Source organism: Podarcis cretensis (genome assembly GCF_951804945.1).
Source record: "Podarcis cretensis genome assembly, chromosome: 12".
In the NCBI taxonomy this organism is placed as follows: Eukaryota; Metazoa; Chordata; class Lepidosauria; order Squamata; family Lacertidae; genus Podarcis; species Podarcis cretensis.
In genome coordinates, this window is record NC_137181.1 from 39022174 (window position 1) to 39035172 (window position 12999).

The following is a 12999-nucleotide window of genomic DNA, read 5'->3' on the forward strand; positions in this document are numbered from 1 at the left end:
CAGCATCATTGTCTTGTCAGGATTGAGCTTCAGTTAACTGGCCTTCATCCAGTCCACTAATGAAGCCAGGCATCAATTCAACACATCCACTGACTCACTGCCTGAAGATTAAAAGGAGAGAAAGAGCTGAATGCCATCAGCATACTGAAAACAAAGCAGTCCTAAACACTGGATGATCCCACTCCACAGTTACACGTAGATTTTAGACAGGTGTTCAAAATTAGACAGGGGCATTTTGAACCTGGCTATTGGCCAACTGCGACCAAGTGAAGATGTCCCAGTACAAATGGGCTATAAGGACATAGTGGTCCAGTTCAGATCATGATTTAGCACTCAGGTGTACAACCTGTAACATGCAATATACTAACGAAAACTCACAAAGGAAAGGAGGGCAAAGCAAAATGGATAGAATCATGGAAGGAGGGAAATTCCATTCCAAGTAATTAGTTCAGACCTACTATAAAAGCAATCTGAGCAGCCTGCATGGTGAGGAACATAAGAGAGAAAATGGATGGCTCTACCTATTTTTGGCTCAGGCCGTGCCTACACCTGGCAGCAATCCCATTCACTACCAGCAAACAGCCCCCAACAGATTACCACCAAGAGGATGCAGTCCTCAACAGAAAAAAAGGATCACCACCCATGGTTTAGCATTAGCAGACCTGCCACAGTAAACCTGGGGCTCACATGGCCCCAGTTAATCAAATTGTAGTTTGTTGCAACTGTCTGTTGCATCTGAAACTAATACTTCATCCTGGTTTTCTTGCAGTAACAAGTTAGAATAAACCAGAGTTTCCAAGTTTGGATGTATTATGCAACAATGTTCATTCAAAACCAAAATTGGAAGCTTTTGATCTCTTCCCCTCATGAGCTTGGTAAAGGGGAGACTGAGAGAAATAGTATAACCATCTATAAGGCTATCACATGGAGCATGGAGCAAGCCTGTTATCTCCTCTCCGAAGGCTACGACCAATGGATCCAAGTTACAAGAAAGGAGATTCTGATTAAACATGAGAACAACTTTCTGACAGTAAGAGCTGTTCGACTGTGCAACAGTGGCAGACATTCCTTCCTTGGAGGTTTTTAAGCAGAGGTTGGATGGCCAGGGAGTTGGTCCCTTCCAACACTACAATTCCACCCTACAGAAATCCAGGAGGCAGTGGCAGGGAGAAAAACTGCTGTGATTAGAAAGACAATTGCTCCCTCTCCCACTTATTAGATGATCAATTAGATGGGGGAGGGTACATTTGCATACCCACTATGCCACTGGACTGGGTGGAGAGACTGGAAACCCCTTTGCTCAGTGTCAATTATGAGAAATCACAATTGCTGGAGCTCTGAACACTTTATCTCCCAAGTGGTAGTGCTGCCACCAGTGAAAGACTGGGACTGACCACCAAGGAAAACCAGATCAGGCCATTGCATACACCACCCATGGCATACAGAACCTAGCAGTACAAGGGGGTGTACTACTGCAAAAAGGAAATCCTAAAGCAAGTGAGGAAGGCATGGGGCAAAGCATATATAGCCCTGTCAGGGGAATTCTGCCAATTTTGAGATCTACTTACTGTAACCTTCTAAACCAGAGGTCAGCAACCTAAGGCCCATGGACCGGAAGCGGCCCATGAGGATTGCTTAACCGGTCCATGAACCACTCCCAAACCGAGCCGCCCGCTCGGCGAGTCCCCATGCGCTGTGCTAAACCAATGCAGCGCAGCAACTCCCTTCTGTGGCTCCAAAAATTGCTTCTGTGCATGCCCAGATGCCGGAAATCGCTTCTGCGCAGGCACAATTTTTGGCATCTGGGAATGCTCAGAAGTGATTTCCAGCGCCACGGACATGCGCAGATGCAATTTCCAGCATTGCACTGTGCCAGTCCAGCCCACGGATGATCTGGGAGTGATCCGGCCCATGCCCGGTAAGCCTTGCCGACCCCTGTTCTAAATCTAAGTGCTGGTGATCATCTGGGGATGTGGAATATGAGGATGAATACTCATTTCTCACACAGCATTGACAGAAGCCTAACTTTTGTGGGACGATGGGTGGAAAATATTTGATCTTCAAGGCAGCTACATTACTGCAGCTTAATTCTTGAGGGCAAAGCAAGACAATTCTGTTTATATACACACATTCTGCTTGTATTCATGCTATACAGTGGTACCTCAGGTTACAGACTCCACTAACCCAGAAATAGTACCTCGGTTTAAGAACTTTGCTTCAGGATGAGAACAGAAATCGTGCTCCGGCGGCGCGGTGGCAGCAGGAGGCCCCATTAGCTAAAGTGGTGCTTCAGGTTAAGAACAGTTTCAGGTTAAGTACGGACCTCCGGAACGAATTAATTACTTAACCTGAGGTACCACTGTAAATGTTTTAAGAAGCAAGAAATCTTTTTAGTGTTTATTTGAAGAAAAATGTCTAATTGGTTGGAAGCAGGTGAAACTGATATTTCTGTTGCAAAATTCTGGGTGTAGCTCCTGAGCAAGGAATTTAGTCTTGCAACACATTTATGTTTGACACCCCTGCTGCAGACTGAATGTGGGAAGGGAAAGAGAACTTCAAGTCATAACAATGGAGCATGAAACCACCCAAAACAGAAATTCTCAGCCCCCTGAATTCTAGAGTTTATGCATTAACTGCTTCCATGCTTTCAAAGATCAACAAAAATCAACTCCCAGTCCATACAAATGTACGGTATAACTAGTATAGAGAAAGCACAACTGAAGTTGACATTTAAACTTAAAGTTTAATTAAATTAAAGTTTCTTGCAAGTCCATCAGCTACATTTCAAGAAAGCAAACACTGGTCCCATTTCCTCCCACTCTACTTCTACAGCAAACAGGACAGGATTCTAACTTATCCTGCAAAGAATCATGGCAGACTACTGCCAACATATAAACCCCTGCCACGGAATGCATAGCTAAAATTATAAGGATGCATGTATCAGCCTAACCACCTTTTACACCAAGAGCACAAGAGGTAGAATACTGGTAATAGGAATGAGGAAAGGGCCCTTGACGACAGAGTATTTTGCATAAGCTCAGCCTCAGAATATAACAACATATTGCTCACTTTGCTTTTTGACACCAACTGAAAATGTACCTATTCACCCAGGCTTTTATAGGATAACAGAACTCAATTAATCCTTCAGCAATTAAGCACTCTGTAATATATCTTTTCAGAGGTTATACTGACTTGCTTAAGACCTTAGAGGTTTTTATCGTTTGTAACTCCCTCTAAGATCAGTGATGAAATGCAAGCTAGAAATTTACTATACAGGCATCTCCCCGTTTGCATGGGAGTTGCATGCTGGATCATTGTATGCATTAGTGGAGCACATGTAAACCTACCACAAGCCTACCCCGCGCCTGCCCCGTTCCAACCCTATTCTGGGGCCTAAAACTCCCCACTCCACCAGTAGCGCACCAATTGAACGCATACAAAATGGTCGCCACCTGTATAAGTATAGAACCCTTATAGGCAGTGCTATTTTTCTGGAAAAAGAGGTGCTGGAACTGACCATGAATGCCTCCCTTGTTCTCTTATAATAGCAATGGTGCCAGAGAGGTGCTGGAACTGAGTTCTGGTGAGTTCCAGCTGGAAAAAAAGCCCTGCTTATAGATAGATACACTTTCCCAGGGCCCCAAGACACAAACACCCAAAATGACTTTCTTACTTCTGCTCTGGGAATGCACAGGTTCAAATGAAGACTGCTATAAATGCATGCATCATCATCATCACATCTCATTATCAACTTCCTATTAAAAATAGCACTGGCTAGTCAAACCTTCCTCCTTCCATAGGAAGTGGGGGGCCTCTCTCATATACATGTTCAGTCTGCATTAAGCAGAAAGGCTGACCCTGACTGGCAGGCACTTCACTTTTAACCATTAATAGTGTTGCACAGAAAAGGAGGTGGGGCTCATGCCTAGGTGGGGACATTTGGATCAGCTCATTATTAATGAACACCTAGCTCACTACTCCAACTTTTCACCTACAGGATCACAAACTGGGCACACAGAGCAGAAACAAAAAGTGCAAGCAGCACTGCCTTGCAATTCCTTGAGTTGAGTGACCATTTTCTCAATCCTCCGTCCTTCTCCTAACAGAAGAAGAGTATGGAGAGTATGGCTGAGGAATAAGAACTGAGCTGGAACCACTTTCTCTCAGTTGCTCATTATCACCTATGGAGCTGGCAAGCATTATATATTACAGTCCCTGTGTCTTTTTAGGCTCTTTTGAGGTAGCTCTTCAACAAGATTCCCAGTGCAAAGCAGACCAGCAACAATGGATAGTATGCATCCAACCATTCTTCTGTACAGTTGCCACATTCATTTCCTCACAAGGCTCCTGCACCTTTACAAATCTTTTTTTATTTCTTTTTTGTATCACGATATTGTTTAATAGTGGGCAGTTTACAAATTATTTAAATAAATAATTTGGCTGTATTCAACTACAGTGGTACCTCAGGTTAAGAAATTAATTTGTTCTGGAGGTCTGTTCTTAACCTGAAACTGTTCTTAACCTGAAGCACCACTTTAGCTAATGGGGCCACCTGCTGCTGCCACGCCGCCGGAGCACAATTTCTGTCCTCATCCTGAAGCAAAGTTCTTAACCCAAGGTACTATTTCTGGGTTAGCAAAGTCTGTAACCTGAAGCGTCTGTAACCCAAGGTACCACTGTAAATACTTGTGCTAGCTGGTGCCAGTGAAACAAGTCCCACTAGTGCAACAGGGCCACCCCCTGACAACTCCTCCCTTGCACCTCTCAAATTACGGTAGCTCTAAGGGGTCAGGAGATCCCCAAAACAGCACGCAGGGAGAGAAGGAAGATAATTCCATCAGGGAGCAGAAATGCTTGAGCGGACAGAGCAATCTCCTTCTTGCTACTTTCAATTAAACCCATTGTCCAGTGTGTAAGTCAACTCTTCCAAGAGAGATCTACACTTACACTATGGCATCAAATTGTTATCAAGTTCCAATATCCATTTCATACCAGGAATTTTGCAGTTCCAATCACCAAGTACCTTAACAGCACTTCAGGTGGTTTCTTCCATCCTACTGTTTAATGTTTGGCTTTTTGTGAAATGAACAAGTTCAGGAAGTACAATACTATGTATTTGTCCTGGCTCTCCCCAACCGATGCAGAGCTGGAACTCATGACTCCAGTTTTGCCAAAGGCATTCAGATTAGAATGGTAGAGAAGACACAGCAAAAATTGCAAGGATTAGCAGTTACATGAGAGGTGGAAGGCATGGCTAGTTTGCTGGCTAAGATGCTGAACCAGAAAGCCACATGCCCCTGCACCTTTCTTTTGAAGGACGGGGTGAGCACAGAATGTAGTTTGGAAGGCAGCTGGAGTCCCAAGCAAATAGGTACTCCTTTTAGTGGGCTGGCAAAGTGAGGTTTGTGCATGCTGGCTTCTCATGTCCTAGTGGTAGAGGCAGGGCGGGTTCCAGTGCAGCATCAGATTTAGTCCGAGTTGCTTTCTGTGGAGGGGAATGAAGGCTCCTATATAACAGGAGGAAGTGCCACAGGTGGCTCACCAGCTGGTAAAGTTATGGGAGGAGTGTCTGGAAGGTAGGTAATGAGAGACACAGATCAAACTCCCCAATGTCCTCCCACTCCTCAGGGTTTGACTACCTGCACCATTAAACCTCCAAAGCTCGCATTACAGTATTCAATATATGAAGTTATTAGCCTAAAATCTATACTGACCTCATGTATAATTTGATATATTTTCTATCCCCCCCCCGCCCAAATGGGACTAATTCTTCCAATACTACTACATTGGCACATTAACATGAAAATAGATTTAGTTTTCTAAATCCATAAATATATGTATAAGATTTTAACTAATAAGAACATAGTGAAGGAATGAGTAGACATAAATAGTGTGCAATGGAGCTTTTCCATATTTTAAGTACTTCTCGTGCCTATGAGTAAGGATGTGTATTGCACAAGGGGGGGGGGAGAATTATAAACAGCAAGTCAAAAACCTACCATTAAGCAGATCTTGGAATATTCTAAGCAATTGTTCATCAGCAGAATAGTGTTAGAAAGAGCCCTAGTATACTGCAAACATGTATTTTACAGATTAAAAGGCAATATAGCAATCAGGCCAGAAGGCTGTAACAACTTTGAATAAGCAAGCCAGCATTCAACAAGTCAAGGCTAGAAAAGGAGGTGGTGAGATACGCAGTAAAAGCATGGCTGTGATAAATGAAAATCTTTGCTATGTAGCAAATCTATCTAGATACGAGTCTACAATCTAACAAGAAAAAACCTAAGCCAATGTTTCCCACTACCAAAGAACTTCTGAGAAAAAAACTTAACAAAAGGTACATTAATGGGAGGCAGAGAGAGACAGGCAGACACTTAAACACTGCAAAATTTGGATCTTTCTGACCTTCATACACCAACTAAGGAAATGAATATAGAATTATATTGTTCTGCAGACGGAAACTATAGAAGCAAATATGGCTGTTGTGGTAGAAGTGAGTGTGGTGATTAATGTTGGCTTAGCAACAGGGAAGACTGGGTTCAGATCTCTGCTCATCCACAAAAGTCAACACAAAACAGCCAAGGCTGTGTACACACAGTATACATTTAAAGCACACTCCTACCCTCAAATAATTCTGGGCACTGTAGTTTACTCCTCAGAATTCCCACCAGCCCTTAAACTACAGTGCTGAAAATTATTTGAGGGAAAGCATGTGTTTTAAAGGTATAGTGTGTAGACAGCACAAGTCACTAAATTTTAGCCAGCCATATTTCTCTTGGGGGTTGCGATGAAAACAAAATGAAACGGGCCTTTGTAAGCCACACAAAATCAAGGCCTTTGAATGATGGGCCACAAATGTAATATTAAAATGGACTAGGATATGAGAGAGTTAAGGGCATGAGTGCTAGAGAGGATGAGTATCATTTTAAATAGATCAGGCTGGAAGGCATGCCAGTATGTTATTTGAGCCCCTTAGATACATGTACAACACCGAGTGATATCAGACTGTCCATGTTAAATTAAATGGTTCCTTCTGGTGGGGTCCTCCGATATCGGACACTGGGATGGAAGAAACCCTTTTTAATGTCAGAAATAGAATAAGCTCCCATTAGCAGCATTCCCAGAGACCCCTAGTTGGCCCCCACTGGAAAGGGGGGGCGGACCTTTGCTCTGAGACCCACCAGGGCTCTTCCTAGTGCTCTCAGCAGTTTCAGCCACGGCCATGTAGGGCAAAGGGGTACCACTTTGTCCAATCTGCGCAGCCGCCTGCAGAGGAGTACATAAAGGTGCAAGCACAGAACGCCGAAATGCATATATAGATATATGTATATGTATGTGTGTGTGTTGTCTGCTTGCACCTTTATAGACCGTGTGTGTGTGTGTGCAGGGAGCTGGCGAGCAGAGCCGTACGGCATAATAAAGGGGGCGTGCGTGCATGTGCCGGGGGGGGGGCCCTCTCAGCACACGAGTATACCGGGAAAGGAGAGGAGGAGAAATGTGGCGGTGGAGGGGGGGGGGATGGAGAGGAAAAACGACTCGCTGCCACCTGTTAGGCCTGAGCCACAGAGTAACCTGGGAAAGGAGGAGGAGGAGCCAGGAGGTAAAGGGAAAAGGGGGTGGGGAGTAGTGAGCAGCAGCAGCAGCAGCACCACTCCCCCCGCTGTTTCCTAGCAGGCGGGCGCGCACGGGGGGGAGGGGGAGGGGACGAAGCAACGCCCTCCGGCCCGTATTCCCTCAGCCACACACGCACCTTGTCACCACCACGCCGGAAGCTTTTGAGAAAGAGAGAGAGGGCCACGGCGGGGCCACGCCATCCCCGCCCACCCACCTCCGTCCGTCCCTAATGCCGCCATAGTGCCTCTCCCGCCCCCCCCCAGCCTGTCACCCTCACCAAAGAGGGGGACTCGCCCCCTCAGAAAACGTTATGGCTGAGGGCGGCGAAGGGAAGGCCGCCGCCGCCGCCGCGCTTGAGGCACCCACCTGCTCGCGTAGTTTGAGGAAAACCATGGCGAGGCCGCCGCCGCCGCCGCTACTACTACCCCGCCTCCTCACGGGCCACCGCTGCTATTCCTCGCCGCCGCCAACGACTCCTTCCCTCGGCAGCCCCGCCTCCTCAGCGCCTGGGCCGCTCAGCCCGTGCTCGGCAGGCCACGCCCACGGCCACGCCCCCGCCTCCTGGCGCGGCGGCGACGGCGGCTGCCTCTGCGCGCGGACGGGGCCGGGCGGGGGCGAGAGCGTGAGGTACCTCTTCGCCCCGCCCCCTCTCTTCCACTCCTGTCCGCTAAAACACACAGAGTATCTCTCTCTTTCAAATCTTGCCGTTTCACTAAAGGGTATAATGTGGCACGGAGAGAGAGTCGATTTGATCCGCCCCTCCCCTTTCTTCTCCCTAACGCCCTCCCGATGAGGGTCGCGACGCCCGTCACTCACCACCAAATGGCGGCGGTGATTGGGCGCGGGGCGCGGCGCGGCGAACGCCGAGGCTGATTGGAAGGCAGGTTGGCGTGTGCGGGTGGGAGTGCGCGTGTGATTGGCAGGAATGAAGGTGAGGGAGAGAGGAGGGTCGGCACAGAGAAAGAGAGAGACAGAGTGCGCGCGCTGGGCGCGAAAGATGTGCCAGTGGCTTCTGGGAGAAGGAGGCCTGGGGAGATGAGATTAGTGAGGGCAAGGTGGAGGTGTGTCGCCCTTTCCTGGGCTTCACCTTGGAATCCTTTATAATTTTTTATTGCCTGCAGCCTCCCTATCCAGGTTTAGGCAGAGTCCGATTCACACCTCTGCAGCTGATTCGTTATAGTTAGTGCATGGTTTCCCAGCTGGAAATCGATAGGTCTCAGTTCAGGTTTTAAAAGCACGACTCATGGAAATTCAGTCAAAATTCACTATGGCTCCCAAGAGAACGTATTTTTAGCAACTGCACAAGATGTTAGGAGTTCCCCTGTGGCTGATGGCACCTACTGCTTCCACACGGGATGAAAAAGCATAGCCGTAATGGGTTATTAAAGTTGCCCCATGAGAGCTGAAATCATCATGTGAGAATTGTGATCATGTTAATTTGGTGGGTAGGTTGTATAGGTTGGAAATGGCTGGGTGGATGTTTTCATAATTCTAATTCTTAGAAGGTGGTTTCTTCATCCTGAGATAACTGGATTGTAAAAGCCACCCAAGTTTGGATGTGTGTAGGTATATATGTGAAATAAATAAACTTGGGAGTGGGTAGCGGACTAGAGTGATATTTAGCAGCAACAATGCTGTAAGTACTTTGGAAAAACTTGGGGTGCCTGTGTGGATTTACAGAGTTTATTTTCTGTAAACTCCTTTGAACACATGAGAAATTGTAGTACTGTATGTAAATAGACTGAGAGCACCCAGTGGCGTAGCGTGGGGGGTGCAGGGGGGGCCGGCCGCACCGGGCGCAACATCTGGGGGTTAGGGAAATCCACGGGTTAGGGGGCGCAAATTACTTGCCTTGCCCCGGGTGCTGATAACCCACGCTACGCCACTGAGAGCACCTGCTGACTGTCAGTATTTTGCAGAAGGCCTTCAAGTGCATGCCTGGAAATGGAGGTTTGCACAATCAAAATTGTATTAAAGTGCTCTGTTGCCCTACTATACCACTCACTTTTATGGAAATAAGCTTTCTGTAGTTAGGAAGGTAAAGGTAAAGGGACCCCTGAAAGTTAAGTCCAGTCGCGAACGACTCTGGGGTTGCGGCGCTCATCTCACTTTACAGGCTGAGGGACCCGGCGGACAGTATTTCCGGGTCATGTGGCTAGCATGACTAAGCCACTTCTGGCGCAGTGGAACACCAACACCAGAGCAGCGCATGGAAACGCTGTTTACCTTCCCACTGGAGCAGTACCTGTTAATCTACTTGCACTTTTTGGCATGCTTTCAAACTGCTATGTTGGCAGGAGCTGGGACCAAGCAATGGGAGCTCACCCCGTTGCGGGGATTTGAACCACCAACCTTTTGATCGGCAAGCCCAAGGCTCAGTGGTTTAGATCACAGTGCCACCCACGTCCCTATGTAGTTAGGAAAGTGACAAGAAAATGCATAGAATTGTAGGCTGAACAAATTATTAACAGGAAGACATTTAAACGCTTCAGAAGCAAATCAGGATGAATGCTTATTCCATAATCTTCCTGCAGAGAAATCAGAATTAAAATTCAATAAAGACCATATACAGTGGTACCTCGGGTTACAGACGCTTCAGGTTACAGACTCCGCTAACCCAGAAATAGTACCTTGAGTTAAGAACTTTGCTTCAGGATGAGAACAGAAATCGCGCAGCGGCAGCGGCAGGAGACCCCATTAGCTAAAGTGGTACCTCAGGTTAAGAACAGTTTAAGGTTAAGAACAGACCTCCAGAACAAATTAAGTTCTTAACCTGGGGTACCACTGTATAATCTAACCTCTCTGAAAGCTTAGCAAGTGAAACAGGATGAATGCTCAGTATGCATGTCATCACATGGATATAGTGAGGGCTCCAGTGTTTGATCTGAGATCCTTCTATAGCTCCCCCTGCTATCTGTGATAGTGATTAAGTGGTGCCCCGATTATGGAATACTCTTCCTAATGAGATTCATCTAGTGCATATGTTGGTGTTTTGTATTGTAAAACAGCATTGGCATTTATCTGAAGGATAACATATAAATTCATATAATAAGAAGGAAAGAAGGAAAATAATCTGTTGGTAGTGCATCTGCTGTCACGAATGAAATGCTGCTTGCCTTGACCTCTGTTCTATTTGTATATCTGTAAACGGGCAAATATTTCAAAACACTAACTAACTCTCCAGTGCTGTCCTCCAAAAGAAACCAGAATTAAAGTACTGCTGTCCCTGGAATCTGTCGCCATTCAGAGAATCCTGAGTGGGAAGCAATGTACGTAGTCACATTCAAAGGCAATTAGTCTAAAATGAATAACTGGAAAAACCAGGAATAAGTAAGATTGAATGTAGTTCTGTTCTGCAGTTTTGGTTGACAGCAGGAGAAGGAAGACCTGTGGGAGAAGGTAGATCAAGATACACAGTACTAGGTTTCTGGGTGATCTGCAGAATAGTGGCATGGTCTTCTGGGCAAGTAAAACTGCAAGTTAAACAACATTAATATTAATGCTGCCGAGAATGTTGTTTTTGTTTCAATCATTGCAAATTATTGACAAGATGGACTGTTTCAAGAAGTGGCAAAGAGATATTTCTAGATTTGTCTGGCAGGGCAAAAAGCCCAGAATAAAATTTAAGATACTCACTGATGCTAAAGACAGAGGGGGGTTTGCCCTGCCAGACCTCAAACTTTATTATGAATCAGCAGCTTTCTGCTGGTTGAAGGAATGGCTGCTTCTGGAGAATACAGACATTTTAGATTTAGAAGGTTATGATAATGCTTTTGGGTGGCATGCATATTTGTGGTACGGCAAGGTTAAAGTGCAAAGGGCCTTTAAAAATCATATTGTCAGAAAAGCACTGTTTAATGTCTGGATAAAATATAAAGACCTTTTGGAGAGTAAAACCCCAAGGTGGTTATCACCTATGGAAGCGAAAGCTTTGAAAAAACTCAATATGGAGGCCAAATGGCCAAAATATTGGGAAATTTTGGAACAGGAGGGTGACAAATTGAAATTGCAGAGCTATGAGAAGATTAAAGATAAGGTGCGAGACTGGTTACATTATTTTCAAATAAGAGAGGTCTACAATTTGGATAAAAAAATTGGTTTCCAGGTGGAAAAATCAAAATTAGAAACAGAACTGTTAGAACCCAATGCTGATACTATCAAGAATGTATAATTTGCTGTTGAAATGGAACACTGAGGAAGAAATGGTAAAATCTGCTATGATAAACTGGGCACAAGATATAGGTCATAATATTATGTTTGCTGACTGGGAGCAGTTGTGGACCACTGGGGTTAAATTTACGGCATGTAATGCCCTAAGAGAGAATATTATGAAAATGATGTACAGGTGGTACATGACCCCAGTCAAGCTTGCAAAAATCTATCATTTGCCCGATAATAAATGTTGGAAATGTAAAGAAACTGAAGGTACATTCTTTCACCTTTGGTGGACGTGCCCAAGGATTAAGGCTTTCTGGGAGATGATCTATAATGAAATGAAAAAGGTATTTAAATATACTTTCCTGAAGAAACCAGAGGCCTTTCTCCTGGGCATAGTCGGCCAATTGGTGTCAAAGAAGGATAGAACTTTCTTTATGTACGCTACGGCAGCAGCAAGAATACTCATCGCAAAGCATTGGAAGACACAAGATCTACCCACCTTGGAAGAATGGCAGATGCAAGTAATGGACTATATGGAAATTTTTGAATGTTGATGACATTGAAATGAAATGAAGGGGTTCTAGTAATAAGGTAAAAGATTATGTAAGAATGGATTGATATTAGATGAAAGCTTGAAGCTAAAATATGTGAGGAAAAATAATATGAATTTGCTGAACCAATTTTTAAGTGGAATACAAAAAAGGGAGGCGTGAGGAAGTCAGGAAAATAAGTTAACTAAAGAGGAGAAACTAAAAAAAAAGGGATTTTTCTTTTTCTTTTTTCTTTTCTTTTTTTATGTTAATTGTATTTTTGTGTTTTTGTATTTTTTCTTGTGTTTTTTTTATTGATTGTCTTATAATTTCTTTATTGTGAAAATTTAATAAAATATCATTTAAAAAATAAAAATAAAACTGCAAGTTAAAAAAAATCTCATTATTCACCTGTAAAACATGTGAAGAATGCCATTTTTTAAAAAATTGCTCACTGATATGTACTTGAAATATGGAAATCTAAAATATAATGAAATATTCAAACATGTAGTGTGTAAGGTAAGGTAAAGGTAAAGGACCCCTGGACAGTTAAGTCCAGTCAAAGGCGACTATGGAGTGCAGCGCTCATCTCGCTTTCAGGCCGAGGGAGCCGGTGTTTGTCCACAGACAACTTTCCGAGTCATGTGGCCAGCATGACTAAACCACTTCTGGCACAACGGGACACCGTGACGGAAGC

The 12999-nt window shown here is 44.8% G+C and overlaps 1 protein-coding gene across 1 annotated transcript in view; it reads right to left on the reverse strand.

The window, feature by feature from the left end:
• ANKRD28 (ankyrin repeat domain 28) overlaps nt 1–8143 on the reverse strand; it is an 84339-nt gene extending 76196 nt beyond the window's left edge. The window contains exon 1 of the mRNA XM_079947980.1: nt 7981–8143. Coding sequence (XP_079804106.1) covers nt 7981–8007 — 27 coding nt within the window. The 5' untranslated portion in view covers nt 8008–8143. The remainder of the gene's footprint in view (nt 1–7980) is intronic.
• Between the last annotated feature and the right edge of the window lie 4856 nt (nt 8144–12999).